Genomic DNA, 27,053 nt, shown 5'->3' on the forward strand with positions numbered 1-27,053 from the left:
GCGGCTCGGCTGGATTTGCCCGTGGACAGGGTAAACAAGAGGTGATGGACAGCCGCGGAAACGTCTTCGAGCCAATGGGAATGAGGCTGGGCTTGGGCCGCGGGCCAATGGCGGCGGGCGGAGCTGCGGACCGCTGGGGGCCGGGCCAGCGCTCCAGCCTGGTTGGCAGCTGCAGCGCAGAGTCCAGCCGCGGGTGCGCGGAGAGCTTCTTGGTCTCCTGAGCGGTTCGGCCCAGCCTTTCGCCCAGGCGCCCAGGCTTGGTGCGCGCGTGCGTGAGCGCGCCTGCGCCGCCGGGGCAGCTGCAAGAGGAGGAGAGCCCAGCCTCAGGTGAGGGGGCGTTGCGGGGGCAGGGGGCCATTCAAAGACGGCTTCCAGCCAGGGGTCCGAAAGGCAAGAGTAAACGGGCTTTTTGAGAATCCTCAAAGTCGGGGTGCACTGTCTGAGGTGAGCCGCCCCCAGGGCTGGTCCCCTTGCCCCTGCGGCCCGGTTCGGTTCTGTTCCTGCGAGGTGTCGGGCGGGTGCGGCTAACGGTTCCGGAGCGCGCGAAGAGCAGGTTTCCGCACGTCGTGGGGGAGGCGCGCGTCAGCGCGAGGTGCGGGGGCTCTGGGTTGGAGATGGGGGAGCGCGGAGTTGCGAGGCTTTTGCAGTCTCCGGAGATCCGAGAGCCCCGAGGGGACTTGGAGGCTCGCGAGAAGAGACGCTTGGCAGAGCTTTGCAATTGGGAGGAGGGGGCGAAAAGCAGTTTGCGTGGGGGTGGGGGGAATATTTGAGAGTTGCTGCCCCCCCCAGCACCAGGAGAGGTTAAATGACATAGACATTTGCAGCCTGCGGGGTTGGGGATCGGCCAGGAACTTATGCTGGCCTTTCAAGTTTCAGGTTGTGCAAAGTGGACAATCAGTCCCCCTACTCCCACCCCTAGCAAGCTGAGGGCGTTGGGCTGCGCGACTACTCTCGAGAAAAATCCGGGAGCACCAAAGCAGCAGCCTGGGGGTGGTAGGAAGAGAACGGGTGTGGAGGGGAGACTGAAAGATGCTTGGAGCCTCGCGCTGGATTGGGGGTCTGGCCGCATTTTCAGAGGGATGGGGGAAAAACTCGGGGTGAACCGAACTCCTGGTGGAGGAGGGGGTTCGAGAAGCAATGTTGTGGGTGGGGGTGGCTTGAAGACGGTTGGTTGCGTTCGGCGCCGCACCTCGGTTTTGTGAATGTGGGTGACTTTATGAATGAAGCGGGGTTCTTTCGTTGGCTCGCTGCTCCCTGCGGCTTTTTTCCCTCCCCCCTCTCCGCTCGTTCGTTCGCTCTCCCTTTTTTGTGAATGAAGCATTGAGCTTTCTTCCTAAAACGCTGGGGTGAGGGGCCTGCGTCGGAGGTTGGGCGTGCGTTAGGTGTGGGGGCGGGGGCGCAGCTGAAGGAGTTTTCATGAATGGGGAAGGCTGGGAATTCGGTGGAAGTGTGTCTTGTTTTGTGAATGGGGCCCAGCGCGAGAGATCCAGTTACAGCCTCTACCTGATGTGGCGGCCGCGGCTCGCTCTCCCATTCATAAAACTGGGCCCGCTGCGCGCTACGGGGGAGGGGCCTCGATTGTGCAGCTTCGCAGTGTTAAAGTTTTCCTGGGGGCACCCGGGGAAGGGGGGCACAAAGGAAGTTGTTTAAACTCATGGATAAACTCGAGCCTTGCCTTCAGGCTTTAAAATGAAATTAATACTTTGAACACAGTTTTTCTAGTTCCTGAACTCTGAGAGTTGCTTTAAAGACTTCGGTGTTTCTTTTGGGTTAGCTTACGGCAGTTTATTTAAATTTTTTGAAGATATTTTTGCTCTTTAAAAAGGTGAAGTATTTAATCACGAAAATATCTCTCCCTCCTGTCTCCTACTCATCCCTACAACAGACTTTTTTAGAATTTCCAAGGCCACTGTTTAATCTGACAGATTTTCATAGGCTACAGAGACCTCGTTGCTGAGGTCGGACTTTATCTACCGGTTGGTGACATTTGAGAGAGAGGCTTTATTCTGAACGTTTTATGCTGCTTGGAAGGCAGGCTGGCGGGAGTGTTTTTCTAGGAAGTTATGAACTGTGTGCTATTTTGCTCCTCTCTTTCCTTTGACTTTGAAAATATCTGATTACTTGAGCCAGAGTGCTGAGGAGGAGGCTGGCTGCGAAGGGTTTCCTTGTATCCTGCTCACTTAAGAAAATTTGATATGCTCCACACAGTGCAGAAAAACAAATTGGATGCAATTGCCCACTGGAAAAGAAGTTTTTATTTAAAATCTGTATACAAGTTAAAAGAAATTATCCTTTAAGCATTTTGCATTGCTTAGAGCTGGAGGGAGTGAAATTAATGTTTTCCTCCATTTTGTTGGCTTAACAGTGCTTTTAATTGGGGAATAAAACAAAGTGTTTGGGAAAATGGTACCTTAAAAATCGTTACATTATTCCTCCCAAATTAGAAAAAGTTCTCTCCTTTCCCTTCTGACCCCAGCCTGTCTTCCTGAAATGAGTTTAATTTTATTATTTTGGTATGTCTAGGAAAATTGACTTTGCTGCAAAAATTAAACTGAATTTTCTTCTCATGGATCTTTTGCTTTGCTGCAAAAATTAAACTGAATTTTCTTCTCATGGATCTTTTGCTTTTAATACTTTTAAAAAGACCTGTCGTAGAGATATATTTTAAATACATGCAATGGAATTTAGTTTCCTTTATCCATTACTTTTCATACACACTTTATTCCTTTAAAAATAAAGGAATATCTCTAGTTGGAGATAGCACAAATATATCTCTGTAAGTTGCCATGGAGATATTTGTGACATTGTAGACATAGTTGTGTGTGAAGATAAGTATACCTCTGATCAATTTATTCCTGAAAAAATACCATTTATATGGTATTTTGACGGTGACCTACAAAATACTTTTTAGAAACACCAGGTATGTCAGATTCTTAATGGCCAATAGTTTGGAATACTTAAACCCAGTTTCTCTACTTGCTATCATTGTACCATCAATAATTATCCCATTTTTAAAAAGAGGATCTTCTATATGAGAGAGTTTTTTTTTTTTTTTTTTTTGTAGAGACAGAGTCTCACTTTATGGCCCTCGGTAGAGTGCCGTGGCCTCACACAGCTCACAGCAACCTCCAACTCCTGGGCTTAAGCGATTCTCTTGCCTCAGCCTCCCGAGTAGCTGGGACTACAGGCGCCCGCCACAACGCCCGGCTATTTTTTGGTTGCAGTTTGGCAGGGGCCAGGTTTGAATCCGCCACCCTCGGTATATGGGGCCGGCACCCTACTCACTGAGCCACAGGCGCCGCCCCTATACGAGGGAGTTTTGAAATCACTCTTTTCTCATAAAAATAACAGTTTTTGTGTGTTTTGCTTTTGGGGGTATTTTGTTGTTATTGGGAACAGGCAGTACCAAATCTATAATTTTTTTTTTTTTTTTTTTTGTAGAGACAGAGTCTCACTGTACCGCCCTCGGGTAGAGTGCCGTGGCGTCACACGGCTCACAGCAACCTCTTAACTCTTGGGCTTACGCGATTCTCTTGCCTCAGCCTCCCGATCAGCTGGGACTACAGGCGCCCGCCACAACGCCCGGCTATTTTTTGGTTGCAGTTTGGCCGGGGCTGGGTTTGTGAATAACAAAAGAAAATGATGACTAAGTAGTTTTAGCACTAAATACACTGTGCACCCCACTACTATCAATCAAACCTAGCGTTGCTCTGTAAAGCTTACACCTTGAGCAAGCTTGAAGTACTTCACAGAAGGGTAGTGATTTTGTATAAGCCCTAAAGAAAGACCAAAAAAATTGTTTCATTTCTTTTTTTTTTTTTCTCCTCTCATTTAAATGTCCCAAATTCATATTACAGGAGGATCCCTTTTCCTCCAGGAATTAATCAATGCTGAAACCTTTCAAAGTGATATTAGAGACGTTGGAAGCGCCATGGATGGGTTTTATGATCAGCAAGTCCCTTTTATGGTCCCAGGGGTAAGTTTAATGTGGCTTTGGTTTGTTTTGTCCTCCTTCAATGTGAGTTTTCTCCTTATTGGTTTAGTGGGTCAGCCCCCTTTGCTCTTCTTTACTGCACTGTCTGTTGGCCTCTTTCAGAAATCTCGGTCTGAAGAATGTAGAGGGCGGCCTGTGATTGACAGAAAGAGGAAGTTTTTGGACACAGATCTGGCTCATGATTCTGAAGGTAGTAAAGCTTCCCCTCCTATTCTGTGGCTTCCTCATATCACTCCCAGAATCAGCAGCATGTAGATTCTTCCCCCTCTTCCCCTGAGTAGAAGAAATACCCTTATTCTGAGGTCTTCTGTTTTCAATTCCAGAGTTGTTTCAGGATCTCAGTCAACTTCAAGAGGCTTGGTTAGCTGAAGGCAAGTTTCTTGGATGTCCTATTTTCCATATAAAACATTTTACTGTGCTTTTTAATAAACTTAAAGGTCTAAAATAAAAATCTCTTTTTCAGCACAAGTTCCTGATGATGAACAATTTGTCCCAGATTTTCAGTCTGATAACTGTAAGTACCTTTCTGGTGGTGGTGCATTTGTTCTGAAATTGTTTGGACTTGAACACTATGTCTAGAATATCAATACAGCTATAGCCAGCAGATTTGGTATGGATTTAGTTTCTTTTAAAATGTAGCATTAACCCTGAAAACTTTGGTTTTGTTCCTTATTAAAATTATTCCTAAAGTACTTTATTCTATTGCAGGTAAGATTTATTGAACATAATTTCATCTTAAATTTCTTTTTGCCTTAAGAATATTGCAAGGCTTCATGCTGAAAATTGTAAATTAATTGATATAATATATAAGATGTTGGACAAAACATCTGTAAGTCAAACATTATGTCATAGCTTTTTTTTGTTTCTTTTGTTAAGTTCTTGATGTGAACCATGAAACTGACATTTTTCTTTCTTTTAAAGGTGCAGAAAATACATAGTTAATGGAAAATTCTGGTTAATGATTTCACCCAACATGTTGTCAGTTTTCTACTTCTGGGCTGAAAAGAGGTGGTCACAGAGTGACCTTATTTAGTCTGATTTTTTTATTATTTTTTTTTATGTAGCTGTTATGGGTTTTCTGTTCAAAGAAGAGTAAAACTTTTTCTTAAAATAGTCATTAAAAGCTCATTACTTGAGATAATAAAATGCAGTGGGAGGCTCAAAAGGTGGTTCTTAGCACTGGCAGGAGCATGGTTGGCTTTGCACTGATCTTTTGGTTCTGTTCTCAACAGGTCTGGGAGCTTTTATGGTCAGGGGGCAGAGCTATCAAGGACAAAACTTGCTGATGAAATTTGAGCAGTGCAGGGCTGCTCTAGAGAGCATTAGTCACTGGCGAATGAGCAGGTTTAAGAGAGGCCTGGAGAAAATACTGCCTCTTGAGAGTTGCATCATAGAGAAATTCATGTCTCTTAGTCATAGTTTATAATAGCAAGCACCTGAGCCATACAAGGATTCGATTTCTCATTTTGTACCAACAAATTCTTCCCAGCTTTGTTTTACCTCTGGGGTGTGTGTGTGTATAAGTAAAAATGCCACTAGAGAGAGGGTATTTGGGGGTCTCCGTAAAAGCTGGGTATTCTAATTCTATTAAATGAAAGAACAGAGGTACCGGCTAAGCATTATTTAATGATAGGCCTATGTTCAAGGCATAATGCCATGAAACTTTAAAAGGGAATAAATTGTAACCCACATTTGCATGGTTATCTTGGCTTTGTTACAGCTTGCTGTAGATGTTTTCTATAGTAAAGTAAATGCATGTTAATTATTGCTCTTTGATTATTTTCAAGTGATTGGGAAGCTTGCTGCTGAAAGCCTAAATAGAGATAACCTATTCTGTGTGTGTGTGTGTGTGCATGTATGCGCGTGTATTTTTGCAAGATGAAAGACAGGATTTGTAATCCAACTTTGTTCTGTGTTGACAGTTTGGCCCAGCCTTTCCAGTTCTTGCTCAGAGGAGCATAAACTGCAGTCTGTTTGGGAGGTGGCTTTCTTGGCAGAGGTTCTTTGAAATGCTTTTATGACACTTTTGTTTGTTTCTCTGTAACCCAAAAGAGTTAAAAGGGAGATGAGATGGCTGCATTCAAATTGATAGCATGTGCTGAAGCGAGGGTATGTTCTTTGTCAGCAAACAGGATTTATAGTTGGAGATACATTTATCTGTGGGAATAGGCTAACACGAACAAATCAATACATGTGTTTTGGCTTCTTAGAAATAATTTCTGCTTAGAAAAGGGGATATGCAAAGTTTTTAAATTAAAACACCATACTTTAAATAAAGGTGTGTTGGGAGTCATTTCTGCTCACAAAGTATGACGTTTTTTACTTTGTTTGCCTTTTGCTTTTAACTTCTTAAGTTTGAGTTTTTCTATCTTAAGAATAAAACAGTTGACTAACCTAAAAAAGTCTTTTCCTAATTTTTTCCTTCTACTGGATTTTTTATTTCTTGAGATAGAGCTTGGACAATAGATCCAAATAGATTGACTTTCCTGAGAGCTTACAGATACAGAGTGGTGTCTGGGAGAGCCATTCACTCTTGCTGTTACATCTGACTGCTCTTCAGACCTTACAGAGAGATGGGAGGGGCTGGCAGAGCCCACAGCTGGCTGCTCGCTCTTGTCTCTGAGCACTTTTCCCAGTTTGGTGCTGTGGACCAGTTCCATTCTAGAAGTTTTCTGGAAGAGCCCAGGACTTTCCAGACGAAGGAAAGAAAATCATTCAAATTTAATGAAACTTTGTGAGTTAGTTTGACTCACTCAATCCATGAACTATTTTAAAGCAAACTACATTTGGGAGGGTGTGGGGAAAGCAAAACTTTTTCCTACAGTAATAGAAACATTTGTAACAAATGTTTTTACCAGTGCCCTCTGATAATAGACTTTCCTGTTAGAATGGTTTGGTTAATTTTCCTGTTCCAGAGAGAGAGAAAGAAATATTAAGTAATGGGCGGCGCCTGTGGCTCAGTGAGTAGGGCGCCGGCCCCATATGCCGAGGGAGGGTGGTGGGTTCAAACCCAGCCCCGGCCAAACTGCAACAAAAAATAGCTGGGCGTTGTGGCGGGCGCCTGTAGTCCCAGCTGCTTGGGAGGCTGAGGCAAGAAAATTGCATAAGCCCAAGAGTTAGAGGTTGCTGTGAGCCGTGTGACCTCTACCCGAGGGCTGTACAGTGAGACTCTGTATCTATGAAAAAAAAAAAAAGAAATACTAAGTAATGTGGGTAATCACTTTTATTTTAGAATATCAGTTTTAAAGATTGTGGCTTCACCACCACCACCAAGCACTGTAAACTGAATTTCTAAAGACATTGTATTTTGTTAAGCATTTCAGATTTGGGTTCTCTACCCACAGGCATCCACCTTAACTAAGCAGGTAAAATCATTGTTACTGTAAGTCTTATAGAAATTCTCAGCTTCCTTCTGCTATGCAGATTTCACCTTTACCTCACAAACACAGACATTAGTAAAGCATCCCCCCCCAACGGGGGGTTCTTAAAGGTGATATTCAAGGGAATAGAAACCTATATATCTTAGGGGTTCTGCCAGTGTACTCTATTGTCCTTCGGTCCTGAGAAGTCACCCTGAAGATCCCAGATTAAGCTGGAAGTCACTTTGGGGAAATGGTCTTGCCCAACACTCACATTTTAGAGAGGCAATAATATAAGATCCAGATAACTGGAGAGTAACTAACCAGTGTTTTGTGGGCAAATAAGAAAGATTAGACAAAAAGAGAAAAAGAATTTATGAAATAATATTCTTAAAGAAGCTCTCACAAAGCTGCAAAATCAGGGAATATAGACATGTTTGGGTGTATTTAAAGCTCTCTGTTATTTCACACACCTACAGATGGTTCTCAGGAAAGCCTTAGGGAGACTGCTGAATGACCAGCCCAACACTGCAGGTCTCTTCCTTCTGTGATCCTAAGAAAGTTCTTAAATATCTTGGTGCTTTGAAGTTTTTCCATGTAGGATTTGGAAGAAAGAAATAATAAAACAAATAAATTATAAAAACTGACGTGTTTCTTAGAAGACACACTACTATGTGTACTTATAAAACTGTGTGTACAGGCTGGGCTCACACCTGTAATCCTAGCATTCTGGGAGGTTGAGGCAGGTGAATTGCTTCAGCTCAGGAGTTCAAGTCCAGCCTGAGCAAGAGTGAGGCCCTGCCTCTACTTAAAATAGAAAAAAACTAGCCAGTGTTGTGGTGTGCACCTGTAGTCCCAGCTACTCAAGAGGCTGAGGTAAGAGGATGGCTTGAGCCTAAGAGTTTGAGGTTGCTGTGAGCTATGGTAACATGGCAGTCTACCCAGGGTGACAGAGTGAGACTGTCTCAAAAATATAAAAACATTTAAAAAAATAAAATAACACTGTGTACATCCATATATTAATACTTATAAATGTTTGCATATGAGTATGTGTAGCTTGTATATATATGTATTACATATATATATTAGTGTATGTTGTAGCTAAATATGTACATTAACAAATAGCGCTACTATACAAAGGAATCTGGGTCAGTACATCTTTTTTATTTATTTATTTATTTATTTTTAAACAGGGTCTTGCTCTGTTGTCCAGGCTGGGGTGGGCAGTGGCATGATCATAGTTCACTGCAGCCTCAGACTCCTGAGCTCAAGTGATCTTCCTGTAGCCTCCTGAGTAGCTAGGACTGCAGGCACATGCCAGGGCACCTGGCTAATTTCTCTGATTTTTGCAGAAATGGAGTCTCCCTCTTGGCTCATGCTGGTCTTGAACTTTGCCTTCAAGCGATGTTCCTACCTTGGCCTCCCAAAATAGCAGGATTATAGGCATAAGCCACCACAGTTGATGGATGTGTATACATCTTTTTTTTTTTTTTTTTTTTGTAGAGACAGAGTCTTACTTTATCATCCTCGGTAGAGTGCTGTGGCTTCACATAGCTCACAGCAACTTCCAACTCCTGGGCTTAGGCAATTCTCTTGCCTCAGCCTCCTGAGTAGCTGGGACTACAGCTATTTTTTGTTGCAGTTTGGCCAGGGTCGGATTTGAACCCGCCACCCTCGGTATATGTGGCAGCACCCTACCCACTGAGCCACAGGCGCCACCCAGATGTGTATGCGTTTTTACTGCACATTTTCACAGAATTAACTACAAACCAAACTTATGGATCAGAATGAAACTAAGAGTGCTTTGATGTGGGTATCAGGTGATATGTTCCATTCATTTTTCTGAACTGACTGCTTGGATACTTAAGATTATATTACTAGGCTTTAGCACATATTTAAGGTAAATAGCAGTTTTTCTAGATGCAAATTTAATTCCTAATTTTTAAAATCTCATTTGTTTCGGTTGTGATGTGGTGAATATTTATCTATCAGCATCTTGAATAACCAAGGTAGTTTATACTGAGGAGAGGACAGGACAAATTCTTATTTCAAAATCATGGCATCCATGCCAAGTATAATTTAGAGAATTGTTTTAAAATCCAAATGATCCCATTTTCCCCGTGAAGTGTTCTTTTTAGACTGTTTCAATAAGAATGGGACACCTAAAGGAAGTGCAAATAATTTCCTAAAGACTGGCTAATTAACTGGGAAAATCAACTTCTCTTAAATACATTGCAATAGATGGCTGGGGAAAATAGGATTAACTGGTATGACAGCCCTTGAGCCTAAAACACATTGATCTTAATCCAGTTCCACCATGAGATTATTCAGCTGGGTTTTTTTTTTGTTTGTTTGTTTGTTTTAATGTGTGAACTTAATATAGTAGAGGCAATACTTTTCTTGTGGAAAGGCTACATCACTTTGGACCCAGATGTGTTATAGCAAAACTGCATCTTATTTGCTCTGTGGTTGTGGTCTTAGTTCATTTCTATTTGAAAGGATCATCCCAAAGTCTTTTTGTTTTGCAAAGTAAGAAAAAACAATAGGCACTTTAAAAATAAAGGGCTTAAAAAAAAATTAAGGGTCTTAAAAAAAATAAGGGGCTTGAAGGAGAGAAGGCTATAGTTTATACTTGTCAGGAGCCTGTATTTCTGAAGGTAAGGAGACTGAAGAAAAGAATGCTGAAGAAAGCATGAGGAGGGATTCTTTGAGCCTAGGTTTTACAGTGTTGCTTTCCAAATCTTTGTTAGCTAGCCCACTACCTTATGGCTGAGACAGTGCCAAATGACTTGAAACCCTTCCTGTTCTGATAGTCTCTAAGATCTTTAAACCCAGGACTCTTAAGGACCCCAAACCTACAGTACCCATTTATCTAAAAAATCTCTGTGTTTAACAGAATCTGCTTTCGTCTAACTTTAATTCAGTTAGGCTTATTTATTAAAAGAATGGGTTTTTCTCTTACTCTTTCATGTCTCTCTGCTCTGAGTCCTCCAATAAAATTCAGTAGGCTTTTCAGTCCTTTGTATTTGGTGAGAAAGATTTGGAATGGGGAATTAACATTTGTGTCTGCCAGGCAGATCACTTGTGTGGGTGCCAGAAGTAACAAAATCCTGGCATCAATCAAGAAATTACCATTATATCCGATGCTCTTCAGCATTCTTCAGTTTTTCAAGATTAAGACCTGGGTATAAAGAAGCCGAAAATCTGTACTATCTGCCCTTCCTACCATCTAGCAGTATTGTTGCTTTAATTTCATTCCCAGAAAAAATGTTACTCATGCTGGGGTGAAATGGGGTGTGTGATTCTCTACTGAGGGACTGTTCTCTCCACACTTCTCTCGGTTTTTCGTGGTGGTAAAGTACATCCAGCCTCAAAAGCAGACAGCACCCTCTCGGGTATACGGCTGCCCTTGAGGCAGCTTGGGCCCCATCTGTGCCCTGGCACATAGTGCTTCTCCACTTGGAATCCAAGGAGCTCAGAGGCTTGTCATGTTGCAGCTCCCAGCTCCTGGACAAGTGCCAGGCATACTGATGCCATTACCGGATTAGGTTGCTTTTTTAAAAATTCATTTTGTGAACTCATCAAGCTCATTTAACAGAGGCTTTGATCGTCAGTTTCTATCATTGTCCTATCTCTCTAGGCTCAGCTTAAAGTAGTGGCAAGATCCTAGGCCCCTAGTGTGTATGTGCACTCTTGATGTGGGGAGGTGGGGAGAGAGAGTGTGTGTGTATATAAATTGTAACCGTAATGTAAGTACACCTTTGGGCCTGGTGTGCAGATGACAATGGACTAGTAACTCAGATGTTAAAGGGAGAAGAGCCCCACAGTAAAGAACTCTAAATAAAGGGGCTCTCCACAATTGAGAAAGAGGGAGCATCTGGGGGGACTTGTAGCACAGGGTGCAGGATCCCAGGGAGCAGAGTAAGATCTAGCTGTTACAAAGGCCAGTAGTTTGAGGTTGATCTGCTGAACAGCCGAGGCATGGAACAGGGATTCTGTATTCAGAAAAACTTGAGAGAAAGGCTTCCTTTCTCTGAGTTCACTGAGTTTACTGGAGGGGCATGGGGGCAGGCTGTGACTTAAGTAAACATAAGACGTTTGGAAAAAAAAACAAACATAAAACAAAAAGAGGAAACAACCCATCAGCTAAAATTTATCTCCTGGATTTGATTTTCATAAAGAAGTCTGCTTTTCCTTCAAATAAATGACGTATGTATGGTTGTCAGATGGGCTCTGGCTGATCTCCCTCAGGGTGGTGGTTGAAGGTTTGGAAGAATCTCTAAGAAACCAAACCAGTTTTTAGCCTTGTACTTTTCAGAATCTTAGAATAGATTTCACTCCCCAGCCTCAGATCTCCACACTCTTCCCTTTTGATGTCTCATGGGCATTCAGGACAGTATTCTAAATCCTTCAGGCTCTATGTGAAGCCAAGAGGAGGAGCTGTGAAACAGTCATAATAGGTGGCTCGTCCCCTCCTCCTCTGCAGCCAGAAAACCCAGTAGTGTCTCCAGAGTCCACCTCCCCAGGTGGCTCCCAACAATGTAGCTACTGGCGATGAATGGGAAAGAAAGTCTGGAGAGGCAGGCTTCCAGAGAGAGCTGTCCCCTAATGCAAACCAGCTCGCCTGGGGCAGGAGAAATACCACTGAAGTCTGTTTCTCTCAGCTGGTAGCTACAGTCAGATTCTGAACTGGGTTGCACTTGATAGTTTTTCTTTTGCCAGGGGCTACTTACCGACCTCCCTTCTAGTAGACTTGCACGCCCTTGCAGATTTCCACAAGGGTCTTGGTCATTTGGATCCTAGAGAGGGTACACAGCGGGCAGGTGCCCCTGCAGTGTCTGAATTTCTTATATAAATACGTCTCACTGGGTGAGCAAGTGTCCCTGCTGAGACAGCTGGACACTGGGCAGTATTAGGTCTGCCCTTGCTAGCTGAGCTGCAATTCCCCCCTTGCCTGAATGGAGCATTCCAAATTGGTTGTGAATGGAGGGCGGGGCTCACTTACAGACTTTTTTCAATGAATAACCAGACCCCATTGTGCAGCCTGTGGAAAAACAACCAACTCAAACAACACTGGGACTGTTAGAAATATGCTTGTGATTGGCAGCTTGGAAAGCCTCCAAAATTAGTTTCCTTTGGCTTCCCTGCTGCTCCCTGTTCTCCAAGCTTGGGCTTAATGGGGTTTGAGTTTTCTTTTAAGTGCTAACTTTAACCCTCAAACTGCCAGACTGATGGCCTGGGATTATGGGGAAGGGCTGCCACAGATACCAACAAAGCCAATGAAGCCTACTCCCCTTTTCTTTGTCTCTCATTTTAGACTGTAGCCAGCTAAACATAGTGATAATAGAGGAGAGGGCAGTTAAGCTTCCATTTGAGATGGAGGTGTTGAGACTTGATCTGATATTACGTTTTCATCTCCTCCCTACGGGGTGGTGGCTTTTGCTCCCCATTGATTCCTGCCTACTTTTCTACTCTGACCTCCACTCCGTACCCGGACTTGTCCTCAAGACACCTCACAGGTGTCTGCACGCCACAGTGCAGACATTTCTCTCCGCTAGGCTGACATACTAACATCGAGGAGAGACAAAGGTGTCTCTAGTCTTTGGCCTTCTCTCTCATTTAATTTCCCACAGTGAGTGCATAAGTGTCATGACACTTCCTAGGCTGGTTGTGGTGACTCATGCCTGAGGCAAGGAATTCAAGACTGGCCTGGACAACATAGCGAGACCTCCCCCATCTCTACAAAAAAATTTCAAAAATTTAGCCAGGCGTGGTGACATGCACCTGTAGTCCCAACTAATTGGGAGGCTGAGGTGAGGGAATTGTTTGAGCCTAGGAATGCGGGGTTGCAGTGAGCTATGATACTGCCATTGTGCTCTGGCCAAGTAATAGAAAGAGACACTATTGTAAAAAATAATTAAATAAAGAAACAAAAGTAAAGTGACACTTCCCAAACTCTGGTACTCAGCTATAGAGATACCTCACCAAGGCTGCAGCCCTTCCGTTGCTCACTAATGAAATGCTTTTTCTCCCCAAATGAACATAGCAGGAAATACTAGGAAAAAAACCCATCCTCTGAGCAATCTCCAAACCAAAGTGACCTCCTCCCATCAAAATGAGGCCAGGTTCTAGGAGTACACATGCCTCGGTCCAGTATTACCTCTGCACATCCTCCAGCGTCTTAGCTGACAGCTCACAGACACACCCCCAGAGGGCTGTATGGGTTAGCCCATGAAAAGAACCATCAGTTAAAAGCAAAACAAAACTTAATAATAATGATCCAGTGCAATATCCTCAGGATCTTAAAGAGCTTTTCTTAATTTCTACTCTTTATCCTCACAATCATAATAAGGACGTTTGCACTTGTGTTTGGCCATGAGGACGTTTTTGCCAGAAATATTCCCCTTGCTGTAAATTGGCCTTGCAAGCATGTCTTCCTTTCCTTATTAAAAAAAGAATAGGCCTGGGCAAATTGTCTTTTTGTGAGAGAGTGTGCAGCCTCTGACCCTTGGTTATCAGCTGTGCGGGAGGGCACCTGCTGTGCCTGCTTCTCCAGAGGGGCTTTCCAGGACTCAGCTTACCCGAGTTCCTGCAAATGCTTTGTGATTGCCTGAAAGAGCACTTAATGAGGGTCTTTTATACTTTCCCCACTGAAAAGGTAGAAGAGAAGAGGGAGATATCTCTTCCCCGTGGTCACCCACAGAAAAGACCGCATCTGGAGCCTCCCCCAAATTCCTAATCTGAATTTTAAAAGAAGATAATTGAAGGGGGATGACTTCACTGTTCCGAGGGACATCTTGAGTTAGAAAATTTCTGCTTTTCCTCAACTTGTTCCCAACCAGCCATGGAACTTTATTTCTTGAGGAATAAGAAGAAAACAGCATAGAGTTGTGATGGATATTGTATTTTGATGAATATTAAACTTAGCCCCTGCTTCCCAATTTCCATTCCTGTTGGAATAGGAAACAAACTGTGTTTCTTAGGCTCTAGGTGTCTCCAGAATCAAGGGGCCCTGTCATGTGTTTGTGTATACACCTCAGCACAGCACCCGCCCTGCTACGGTCAGCAGCTGGCGAGTACAGCCTGCGTGCCACCACAGTCTGCGTTCCCTTCCCACCCTGGCTTCCTACAGCCCCAACAACAGCCTCTAGCTGGTAGGGAAGTAACTCTATAAAGGGTCTCAGAACCTGAATTCTGAGAGTCCTTGGGATGACCTTAGAGATAAATAGAAGAAAAAAATCCTAATTAGGGCTATTTTTCATTTTCTGTTTCCTCTTTTAAACATACACAGTAGCCAAGTGTTGCTAGGCTGCATTTAGACTTTGAGCAGCTAATGCTATGTTTCCCAGCAAGACTGCATGTGCTAGAGAGCAAGTCACAGTTTAGCACCTTTGACTCACTTGCTGAATTTCTTGCTCCTAGGAGAAGTGACTATAGATAGGAGGGAATGGTTCCTGGGGGAGAAGCCCATTTCCCCAGGGTTTGGCGTTTCTCCTGTCAGATTTTCAGAATGAATTTTAAATTTGAAACTGAAGATAAGATTTTCCACAGTGCTTAAATCCTATTTCAAGTACTGTTAACATTTCACTTTAGTGCCAGTTTAGATAAGAATTATGTAAGTTGGGAGTAAAATATAGAAGGGATGTTAAAGCTTAAGGTTTAGTTTTGCATTTTTTTTTTTCCTTTCAGGAAAAATATCTCGTTTCCTATTATTCTGACTGTGTTCCACTGGGAGCAGTCCTGTCATGTAGAATCCACATAAGGCCACAGTAGAGGAAGCCGTCCTGTCGTGTAGAATCCACATAAGGCCACAGTAGAGGAAGCCGTCCTGTCATGTAGAATCCACGTAAGGCCACAGTAGAGGAAGCCGCCTGTCATATAGAATCCACATAAGGCCACAGTAGAGGAAGCCGCCTGTCATGTAGAATCCACGTAAGGCCACAGTAGAGGAAGCTGCCTGTCATGTAGAATCCACGTAAGGCCACAGTAGAGGAAACCGTCCTGTCATGTAGAATCCACGTAAGGCCACAGTAAAGGATGTCATCTTGTTGTGTCTGACCACCTGGACTTGGGAGAATGGGACTCTCCTGAGACCTCCTTCTTGGTCTTGAAAATAAGACAAATAGTTGTCTATCATATTTATACAGGTTGAATATTGAAATTTTTGAAACCTGCCCTATTGGTTCAAATAAGGCTCAGATCCTTTTTTGGAGTAATCAGGCTAATCTCACATTTTTCATCCTGCTGGTCTCTTAAGCATGAAAGTAACCAAATCCCTCTGGTGAGTGCCAGCCCTGTGGCTGGTGGTCTGAAAAGCCCCAGCCCCTGGTAGTCAAAAGGGGCCAGAGAAACCTCTTCTTTTTGTCTTGACTCTCCTCATTGTCAACTCTGAATACTCAGACAAGCCTTTTATTTCACTGTTAAATTCTTTGGTTTATCCAACACCCATAAATTCTGAGATGTAACACTCTTAGGCAATTGAAAATATTCATTCTGCACAAAGTATTTTTTTGTGGGAGGGCCCCATATCTGTTAATATATGAGGTCTACCTCAATCAAAGTTGGTCCAGTTCTTTTCTAAATTCGTTTCCCAACACATAATTTCTAAGTCTTATATTCAAGACCTCTGGATTTCTATTTTCAGAATTCTAAGGCAATAATCCTAAATTGTTGGAATAACTGAGTCCTTTGAAGAAAGGGAACTGTGTAAGTTCAAGCTGTTTCAAGAAAAATGCTGAAGAGTGGAAAGAATATGGACTTAAAGGAAGTAAATCTGAAACTAGTTCATCTGGGTCAAAAAAAAAAATCTCTACTATTGGCATTCAGTTTTCTTCCTTATTTGATAATAGACATTTTCTGTTTGGAAATGACAATTTGAAAGAGGCAGTTTTGTCCCAAGAATGAGATGGCAGCTATTGAGGGCTATATGCAATCATTCTTCCACCCACAGGTCACCATCTATGAGTCACGATGCTCCTGATTTAGTGCATACACCTGGCGTGGGCTTCTCTTAAGGGACCACTTCTTTTGGGAGGAGGGGAGAAGGAGCATTTATACAGTGAATCTCTTCCCTTCTGTTTTAGCCAGACTTAGGACAGAAACCTTTTGAAATCACCTGTGTCATTATTGTTAGTGCTGAAAGATGTGAAGAAAAGATGAAGCCAATATCCCAAAAATCCATTAGCAACCAGCCCTCCTAGTTGATGACCAAGGACGTGACCTGCCAGCTTCCCTACCCTGACCAACTGGCAACTGCTCCATTGGTTAGCTCTGGTGATTCTTTTGTTCCGAAGGCATGTAACAGACCAGTCTATGTTCAGGGCCAACGTCCTGGGCCTGCTCAGCCTTTGGAGGGTGGGAGCAACTTTCTGCTTCAACAAACACAACACAAAAGGTAGACAGCTGTAAGGGCCACTTTTGCTCTTCCTGGCCCAAGTTATCCCCACTGTGTGTCTCTCGTCTGTCCTTTAAGACTTGGGGGTCATCCTTGATCTGGATTACATTTCTTCTCTCTAGAAGGGGAAGACCCCTGGAGTTTGGGGTTCTCCCTCCTGCTTCAGCTGGTCAGCCTGAGTGGTACTGTCCCACCTGTAAGGTTAAATTATATGTTCCACAGTGACCTCCCAAGCTGACTTTCATGGGGAAAATTTAGTTTTCTATCTCCCGACCAATAGTATTTTAGTTGGTGATTTGATTGTGAGATGCCATGCCATGGGGGCAGGGGAGGAAGGAAATTTTTTTGCTGAATATTAAAATTATTGAGCTGGGCCTAGCAAAAACAAACCTTTAACCCCCTCCCATTTTATATGAAATCACTAGATAATACAAACCTTAGAGTTCAAATAATATGCTTCCAACAGTGTAAGAACGCTCCCAACCTAAGCCCTTTCCTGGAAGTGTAATCCCCTTATCAAGTCAATCCTCCTTCCCACAAAGAGATTAAAATTTGTCTGTAAGTATAAAAGCACCGTTTTTGTCTTTTCCTGCTTTTACTCTAGCCAGAAGGGCTTTATTCCATGGTCTAACAGCAGCTACAACCTGGGGCCCCCCTGAAACAGGAATTGCTGATGTGCTCTGGCACCTTCAGAGCTGGATTACTCCTCTGTTGAATCTTTCTCGCATTTCCCAGGGCTGCATTCCAGGGAGCAGTAAGAGCGTAAAGTACCCTAACACTGGCCTGTACAGACACCTCACTGTCTAAAAAGTGAACTCTGCAGGATCTTGTCGTCAAAAGCACAAGCTCTCTGCACAGCCAGCATTTCCCCAGGGAAAGCAACATCCTACCAGCCCAATACATGGGCTTTAGGGTTATCTGAGGTAAACGGGAAATGCAAGAGACGCTTCATAACATGGTCTCATGGTTTTAACTTTTTCATGGGATCAGTTCTTTGTCTAATTAATACCCAGATGGGGGTAATTCTATCAATAACTCTTAATTCTTGTATTCTGGGAGAAATTCCACTACCTTCGCAGGTGGCCTCTTAGAGATGTCTCAGACACCATTCCCTCCTAATTCTATTTATACATTTTCAACGTCGGTCTAGTTCTTTTCTAAGCTCTGTTTCCTCCCTTTTAATTTCTAACTCTTACATTTAAGGACTCTGGGTTTCCATTTTCAAAATTTTAAAGTCATCTTCCAATGCCCCTTACAACTGCGTGTTTTTTTCTCCCCATTTATGATTTGAGAGTGAGCTCTCTGGAGGTGTCATCGCTACACTGTCTTTTCAACAAGGTGCCTTACATCTTTTAATGAGAGTTCAAAAACAAAATTCTCGTGCTTGCATTTCAAAAATCCTCCCAAAAAAGGTCCTGGCTTTTGAATTTCCAAACACTTGATATAACGTCATCTACTCTTATGGGCAAGAAAGGTGTCTCCTTCCCTCACTTCTTTTTCTACTGTGGCAAGACCTGGCTCTAATTTCATTGGTTATTTTACTCTGATATCCCCCAGCCATTTTCATTCAAGGTCATGGAAACTTCAAAAATTTGAATATTGATCTTAGGTTGGTCTTGTTCTTACACTGATGTATTTTACCCTATTTTTTTTGGAATTGTCCATGTCATGATAAGTTCAAATGATTTTTGCTTGAGCTGATCATATTACCCCACATATCTAGAACTAAATTGTGAATAATAGGATAGGATGTTTTTTGTCCACAAACCAATTCCTGAAGCCTCTCTTCTGCTGACTATTGTTTTTTTCTCTACTGCATAGGAGAAATCTGATTCCTAGAGCCAAATTAGGAACTGGTAAAGCCAGTTCCTGGAACATTTGGCTCCTGTGTCACTGTACAGATGATGGTAATTGGCCATATAGGAAGAGCTTCTATTCTACAATTATTCATTAGTGCATTCTGCTACCTCATGGTTGATCCTACACCCTGGAGCCCTGAACTAGACCATCAGGGGATAGTCAGTCCTGTAGACCTTACTGAGAAACAGGACAAATAGAAAAATGTCCTAGAGTCTTTAATAACAACCCCCCCCGGCCACTTACACGATTAATCACCAATCTAAAAATCCTGAATAATGTGGCTGTGCTAATCCTGAAGTGGTCTTTCCCTGTATCTACTAATAGCAAATCCTGTCCCAGAACACAAGCTTTGCTTTCTTCATGTAGGTCTTTGCCCAGGACAGATGCAGCCATTCTTGCAATTTGAGATTGCAGAATAAGTCTGCCTCAGAAGCTCAGCCCCTGTATGCACTATGCCCTCCAGGTATTTGTCATGTCTCCCATAAGTTGTGTGGAGGGCCTTGGTTCCTAAGACATAAATGTTCAAGAGATTGTCCCAGCCAATATACTTAGTTTAATGCTGTATAGTTCTTCAGTTCCACATTCCTTTCTCTCTTATATCCTGGTAAGGTATGTTGAGGCAGTTAGAACCCCCAGGAGCTCTTGTGCCCTTTCCCCCTAAGGCTCAGAACAGCAAAAGCCTAGGAAACCCATTTCCAGCTGCTTCTCCTTGCCCTGGTCCCAGCCCTGGTCCCAGCCCTGTTCAGCCTTTATGGGCAAAAGGGGCCAAACCAGCTGCTTGGGAGGGAAGAAAATAATGGAGAACCTTAGGAAAGAGAACTTTAATCCAGCCAACCTTCACAGATTGCTGACGGCTGCATGTGCTCACTCGAGGGCCCTAGCCATGAAATCGAATGACTTGTTCAGCTGTTCTCTTATCGGGCATATATAGTCAGTCACAAGGAATGGAAGTTCTCCATTTCTTCTCACTAATGCTTTGTGGTGCTCAGTTGGGTGTGTATTTTGGTTCCTTTTGTGTATGCACTACTGTGCATGTGGCATCATGGGCAGATGCTATTTTTGCTGATCATTTTGTACTGTGTAGTTGTCATCTTCTTACCCAGGCTGTGGATGCCCTGGCGATGGGTGGTCATCACAGTGATAGTGGTGGCAGCTCTCATTCTGCCCTCTCTACGCTGTTCCCTTATCCTTTCTAAGTGGGCCAAGACCAGTAAAATATTTGAGAACCACTGGCTTAAACAGAAAGTATGACCACCATTTATACTCACGTGATTTTAAATTCCCAGGGTTGTATCATCCTTTCAATTTAGTAACAGGCCAAAGGTGGCTTTCCCCATGTGTGAATGCATGGTTTTAAAATTCTTAGCATTCCGGCTCGGGGCCTGTGGCTTAAGCGGCTAAGGCGCCAGCCACATACACCTGAGCTGGCAGGTTTGAATCCAGCCCGTGCCTGCCAAACAACAATGATGGCTGCAGCCAAAAAATAGCTGGGCATTGTAGCAGGCACCTATAATCCCAGCTACTTGGGAGGCGAAGGCAGAAGAATTGCTGAGCCCAGGAGTTGGAAGTTGCTGTGAGCTGTGATGCCACGGCAATCTAGGCAATCTACCCAGGGCGACAGCTTGAGACTCTGTCTCAAAAATAAATAAATAAATAAAATGAAATTAAATTCTTAGCATTCCTACTTTTGATATGTTAATCAGCCATAAAAAAAAACAAACTTTTTTTTTGGGTGGTGCCTGTGGCTCAGTGAATAGGGCACTGGCCCCATATACCAAGGGTAGCAGGTTCAAACCCGGCCCCGGCCAGACTGCAACAAAAAAATAGCCAGGCGTTGTGGTGGCCAACTGTAGTCCCAGCTGCTTGGGAGGCTGAGGCAAGAGAATCGCTTAAGCCCAGGAGTTGGAGGTTGCTGTGAGCTGTGTGAGGCCACGGCACTCTACCGAGGGCAGTAAAGTGAGACTCTGTCTCTACAAAAAAAAAAAAAAAGATTTTTTTTTCTTCAGAATATCTCGGAGGAAATGGGATATAATATATTTTATCAATTTATTTTTAAAGCATTGCTATATTTGTTTCATCTCTCTGCATAGATATACTTTTTTCTTTCTGAACCATTTAAAAGCACATTGCATACATTATATTTCACCTCCAAGTACTTTGCTGTGCATTTCCAGAGATTAAAGATATTCTCCTACATAGCCTAAGAAAGTAAACTTTTATTATGTAATAGTCAGAATTCCCCAGTTGTCCCCAAATGTCTTTATACCTGATATTGATACTGTTTTTGACTTAAGAGTTCAATTAAGAATCAGACATTACATTCATTTTTTTCTCCATTTACCTATCATCTCTCTTCCGTTTTTATTTTTCCTGTAACATTGACTTTTTTCAAGAATCTTGGCCAGTTGTTTTGCAGTTGTTGGATTTTTTAGGGTACATTTTTAAAGAATATATAAAAATGCAAACAGCATCCAGAAGCGCTGACTTTAGGTTTAGAAATGTCCTGTCTAGGCTCGGCACCTGTAACACAGTGGTTACAGCGCTGGCCACATGCACTGAGGGTAGCGGGTTTGAACCCAGCCCAGGCCAGGTAAACAACAATGACAGCTGCAACAGCAACAAAAAATAGCCAGGCGTTGTGGCAGACACCTGTAGTCCCAACTACTTGGGAGGCTGAGGCAAGAGAATCGCTCAAGCCCAAGAGTTTGAGGTTGCTGTGAGCTGTGACGCCACAGCACTCTACCAAGGGCAAGTAAGACTTTGTGTCAAAAAAAGGCAATGTCCTTTCTTGTTGCTTCTCTCACCGCTCACATTCATTTGCTGTGTGGACCTTAAGACCCTGGAGAAAGAGCAGAGGGACATAGATCAAGACAACTGGATCAGAGCTCATTCGTACACATCTGAGGGGAGGTCCTCTGCAGGACTCATAAAATTTTTAGCACAGCTTGCTCCGTAGTTGCGTTTACGACTTAGAGATGTTTTTTCACTATATTAAATTTGAGAATTTATCCTTACAAAGGTTAACTGTGTTAGACCTTAAGGACAACAGCACATTCTCCTGTATCTACTTAATTCTATTTTTAAAACTTATGCCTCCTAACTAAATTTGATAACACTGCCAATTTTTATTTTTGAAACTGTTGCCAGACAGGATCAATGTTGAACTGTTCAAACAGGTTTGAACATATCTCTTTAGTTTGGAAATCCAAAAGGCTTCTCCTTTTGCAGGTATTCTTTTTTAAGTACCAGAAACTATCTACTTACCTTACCTGCTTGTGAACCTTCTCGGATTGCAGACCAGTATGTTATCTACTATCATTGTCATTCACTAGTGCTGCTATAGCAATTCCAGAGAATATTGAGATATTAATAATACATGTTATGCCAGAAATGACTTTGTAATCCATGCAGTCCTACAAGAAAGAAATAGTTCTGACCTCTTCTGGTAATATAGTAGAACTTTAAAAAATAAACCTTATTCTATCTACATCTCTTTTCTTACTAACTAGCTATTTGAACTTTGTTGCAAAATTCATCAAAAAAGGCCAGAGCTAAGAATAGGCAGAAGTATATTAGAAAGTAGACCTTCTGGCTTTTTTCTGCTTTTCAAAACACAGAGCACAGGGTATACTAACCCTTTGGTGACTTAAAGCCCTCTGGCCTTCGCTGGTGGAGGGCTCAGACGAGCTAAAGGTAAATCAAAGGAGAAGAGGCCATGGCTGCTCTTCCCTGGTGGAGTCTTCATTTCTGTTTTGCTAATGTTGTTTTCTATTTTTTCTTTTCTCTTCTCTTCTCTTTTTTTTTTTTCTTTAGAGATAGGGGTCTCACCATTGGCCCAGGTTGGTATCAATCTCCTGGCAAGGGATCCTTCTACTTCAGCCGCTCAAATAGCTGTGACTATGGGCACACGCCACCACGCCCAGCTCTGTGCCATCTTTGTATTTACCTGTCCCTCTGCTGGATAGTCTTTTCCGCTGCCTCCTTTCCTCCTGTTCTGTTTACTGCCACAGCCAAAGAATAGTACAGGCAGATTTCCCAGGCTTCTTTTCTCCTACCCCCATCACCCCACACCTATTCTGGAACTAAGCAGGTCATAATTCTTCCTCTAGAGCAGTGTTTTTCAACCTTTTTTATCTCACGGCACGATTGATTGAACCTATAATTAAACTTCTGCACACTTAAATTATGTTGATCAAAAAAGTATATATACTTATTGTGCTTTGATCTTCTTTCAAAATAATTTAATTAATGATCTTTAAGAATTTTTCACAGCATACCTAAGATCCTCTCACAGCACACGAGTGTGCCACGGCACAGCGAATGAAAATCTCTGCTCTAGAGGGAAATGAGCAGAGATGGGTGGGATGGTAGTGGTCTAAGAAAGGAGCAGTGACCCAAAGCTAGTAGCCAAGAGAAGAGTAAGCTTAGGAGTAGACTTTTACTTTAGGATTATGGCTCTGGAATCCTGACAAGTATCTGGCCACAAATGTATGCATTCCATATCATGTTTGTTCAGAATTGCTATGGGTGGCTCTGGGGCCATAGGCTGGCCACCTGAGATGGACTGTCATGGACATGCCATTCAGAAGTAGGTGCCAGTGCTTGGGTCAACTTCCGCTGTGAGACACAACTTGCCATGTTAAGTAGGAGGATTGTGGCTGCTGAGTGTGACCAAATAAGGTCCTCCCCTGAGGTCAGTCCTGGACAGCTGATTGGGGAAAGATGAGTCTGCCCCAGATGAAGATAATGAAACTGAAGAAGGGAAAAGGAAAATCCCAAAACAAAACCTGAAGGATAACAACTGGTGAAGGCCAGGCAAAGCCTGCATGTGAATCAGCAGAAACAGGGAGGCGTTTAGTTCTTCTCCCTCCCACCTCAGACATAGTATAGCTGAGTGGCAATTTTTTTAACACATGAACGTTTTGTGTATTCACAACGAAGTCTGTGGCCAATTGAAACTTTGATGATTATGAAACACCAAGGGGAAGCCTTATTAGACAAGGTGGGTTTTTAATCTTTCTAAAAAAAGATTTCTTTCGAATGGAACTGTCATTCATCATAACATTCAGCAACAGCAAAATTTTGATCCTTGGGGCTGTAAGAGTGAAGTTTGCTGTTAGCACTGGCATGAGGTCACTGCCTTGGACAGAGTCCACAGGCCTGTACTTGTGGACAAGAAACAGATTTTGTTAGCTGAGGGAATTATTATTTATCTTGAATGGGCCAGTTGATCTTTTTTTTTTATTTAAAAACAATTGGATTATTTCTTTGAAAGACTGTTTCTATACCATCATAGAAGAATGATTTTCTAAAATTTGAGAAATCATAATATTAACTCCGTGGTGCTGTTTAACCAGGACAGAGATGCTTTTTATTAAAGTAGGAATTATTTGAAGTAACATGTTAAAATCATAAGAGTATAGCTGCTTGATGAATTTTCACAAATAGTATAAGCATTTAGATCACCAAAAAAGTTACACAAGAAGATTCCTTATGCCCCCTTAACAGGCACTATCCCTTCAAGGGCAATCTCCACCCTGACTTTAGACACCATAGATTAGCTTCATCTCTTTTTGAACTTTATATAAGTGGATTCATATAAGATGTACCTTTTTGTGTCTGGTTTCAGCATATTCGTGAGATGTATTTATCTTGTAAATGTAATTGTAATTTCTTCATTCTCACTTCTGTGTAGTGCTAAGATTTTGTTTGGGGTTACATTGAACCTATAGATAAATTTGGGAAGAACTGATATCTTTATTACGTCAAGCTTTCTAATCAAGGAACATGATACATTCTTCCATTTATTGAGAATTCTTTAATTTTCCTTAGTGTTTTGTAGTTTTCAGTACAGGCATATTACATATCTTTTATTAGACATTTTCCTAGGTATTTGTTGGTTTTGTTACTGTTGGAAATGTATTTTTTTAAATTTCACACTTTTTAGTGTAGATAGAAATTGTTTTGTTTTTATGTATTGACCTTACATCCAATGATTTTGCTAAATTAGCCTACTGATTCTATACTTTGTAGATATTTTTATATTTTCTTGGTACCAAATCAGACCATCTGTTACAATGACAGATTTCTTCCTTTGTAGTCTTTTTGCCTTGTATTTATTTTTCTTGCCTTGTTGCATTGTCTAGGACCAGGCCTATTTTTAATCTTTGAGTCAGGTAGAAAACTCTTTTCAGGAGCTCTTAGTAAGAAAAGGAGCTGTGACGTTGGTTGACTTGTTGAGTATCACATCTAAATTTAAAATGGTGTTTTGAGTAATTTTGCTTTGTTATGTATTCTCACAGAAATGGACTTAATCAAATCTTACAGTTAGTTCCTTTAATTTCCTGCTTCTGATAAGCAGAGCTTCTCATGTGTTTGTACATGGAACCTTGACAGAGTTTAGTAGTCAAACAAGGATACAGACAGCTCACTGAAAGTGTTATTAAGTAAGTTACAGTAAGAAGATTGTCTAGAGCAATTTCAGGGAAGGGCAGGGTTAGACTGTCTAGAGCAATTTCAGGGAGAGAAATGCCATCCATGGTAACTGGATTCTCCCAGATTTTCCAAAGTGTTTGTAACTGTCTAAATGACCAGAAAGGTTTGATCAGCTGGCATAGAGAAGGAAGAAGACCTTTTAGATGGAACACTGGAATGAGAGACAAGGATCACAGAAAGTGAAGGCTGCTGGAGTCAAAGATAATAGTTGCCGCTACGGGTAAAACAGAGATCCACTGGGCATTTTGGTGTCCAAGGGACAGGAAAAAATTTAAGTCCTTGCACGGGTATAGGTGTATGAGGTGTACCTTCAGCTGAAGAGTACAGTAAACAGGAACACACAGCCCTGGGTGTTGGCAAAACCTACTCTTCTCATAGTCTTCGTCTGTGCTGCCTTCCTTCTTTGTCGATTTCTCTATTTTAATCCCTTTTTATTTAGTCTTTGTTCACTCATATTCTTTCTGGGAGGCAATACATGGTAGGACAATTAAGTTTGCAAACTTGTTCTAGAAAAAGTGCTACTTGCCTCATTGCTGACTATTACAATGGTCCCCAGATGACCAAGGGGAGTACTTTGAAGGTGACCATAGTGATGTTCAGCGATGAGGTATGCGATCGGTGTAAGTGGTGGTGCCCAGAGACAAGACCAGCGAGATGTTCAGGCCAGGTTTATTGAAAGGGGAGGGCGACCCACCTGGCAGCACAAAGGTAGAGCCTGCATCTTCCTTTTTATATGGGGCCATGGGGGGGCCAGATTTCACAGCTTCCTTGGAGGGCTTTAGTGAGTTAAGGTTCTTTGGCACAAACTTGGGGGGTGGGTCTAACTAGGTCCTTTGTGTCTTTGTCTTGGGGGGGGATGAGGAGGAGGAGGGAGGAAGGGAAAAGGTTCCTTTCTGACTGTGATAGGCTCCCCCCAACAGTATGTAGCACTTTTTCTAGGATGAGTTCACAAACTCAATTGTCTAGCCAAGTATAATGAAATGACTAAGAACTGCTTAAGTAAGAATCTAGCTGTGAGACTGTAGCAAGTTAGATTAAGACTGGTTTTCCTATTTGTAAAATGGAGACAGTGGATGCCACTTTCTCGCTGTGTTGGGGAGATGGCATGAAATACGGCGTGTAAGAGCAGCTCAGCACAAAGTAAGTGGTAAGGTTTCTGTCTGGCTACCTCTTTCTCAGTCTGCTTTCCTTGTTCTTTCCCAGAGGTATTAGTTCTTCCTCCATCTTTCTTTATGCTAGAGCATTTTCACTCAACCAGGTGTGATGTGGCATTTTTGTTGTTTTAGCTGAAAAAACAGTTTAATGCCTTCTATTTTTAGTGTATAAAGTAGGTGATTAAAATATCTCTTGTTCCTAACAGTGTGGTAGAAGACTGCTAAAATGACAGTGGGAAGCCCCTACTTCTTCTCCCCACTAACAGCAGCAGCCCTAAGACCCTGAATAATCACTTTAATTCCTTTGGACCTCAGGACTTTCATCTATAACTGTAAGGTCTTGCAATAAGCATACTGAGGCCCTAGGCTGTCTTTAATTGCATCTTTAAGCAGATGCTAAAAGTCAGATCCCTCCCTTACTTATGCATGCCTTGAGGAAAGGACCACAGCAGCAGCAGCCTCTATTTTGCTATGGTCATATCCCAGCACCTCCAGAATGCTTGGGCCTGTAGAAGATATTCAATTAATAAATGAATGATCTTCATGACAAAGACAGAGGTCCATATTCAGCAGGACTTATTGTCAGGGCACATTGACTTCATGGGCCCATCTTTTGTAACTCTGCACTTAAACTCAAAGTTTGTAATTGCAGAAGACGTTTATCGGCTCAAACCAACTTTTTTATCAGCTCAAATCAACTTTTCCAGCATTTCTTTTCAAACTTCCTTAAGAGTTCATGATCCCTTTTCAGTTCTGATTTGTTGCCATTCTTTATAGTCCTGGTTCTCCATCATCAT

The 27,053-nt window shown here is 42.5% G+C and overlaps 1 protein-coding gene across 1 annotated transcript in view; it reads left to right on the plus strand.

The window, feature by feature from the left end:
- Nucleotides 1–155: 155 nt before the first annotated feature.
- ETV5 (ETS variant transcription factor 5) overlaps nt 156–27,053 on the plus strand; it is a 62,643-nt gene continuing 35,745 nt past the window's right edge. Inside the window, exons 1-5 of the mRNA XM_053565858.1 lie at nt 156–327; nt 3,858–3,976; nt 4,097–4,184; nt 4,318–4,365; nt 4,458–4,508. Coding sequence (XP_053421833.1) covers nt 3,932–3,976; nt 4,097–4,184; nt 4,318–4,365; nt 4,458–4,508 — 232 coding nt within the window. The 5' untranslated portion in view covers nt 156–327; nt 3,858–3,931. The remainder of the gene's footprint in view (nt 328–3,857; nt 3,977–4,096; nt 4,185–4,317; nt 4,366–4,457; nt 4,509–27,053) is intronic.

The sequence above is a fragment of the Nycticebus coucang genome, chromosome 16, assembly GCF_027406575.1.
Source record: "Nycticebus coucang isolate mNycCou1 chromosome 16, mNycCou1.pri, whole genome shotgun sequence".
Classification (NCBI taxonomy): Eukaryota; Metazoa; Chordata; class Mammalia; order Primates; family Lorisidae; genus Nycticebus; species Nycticebus coucang.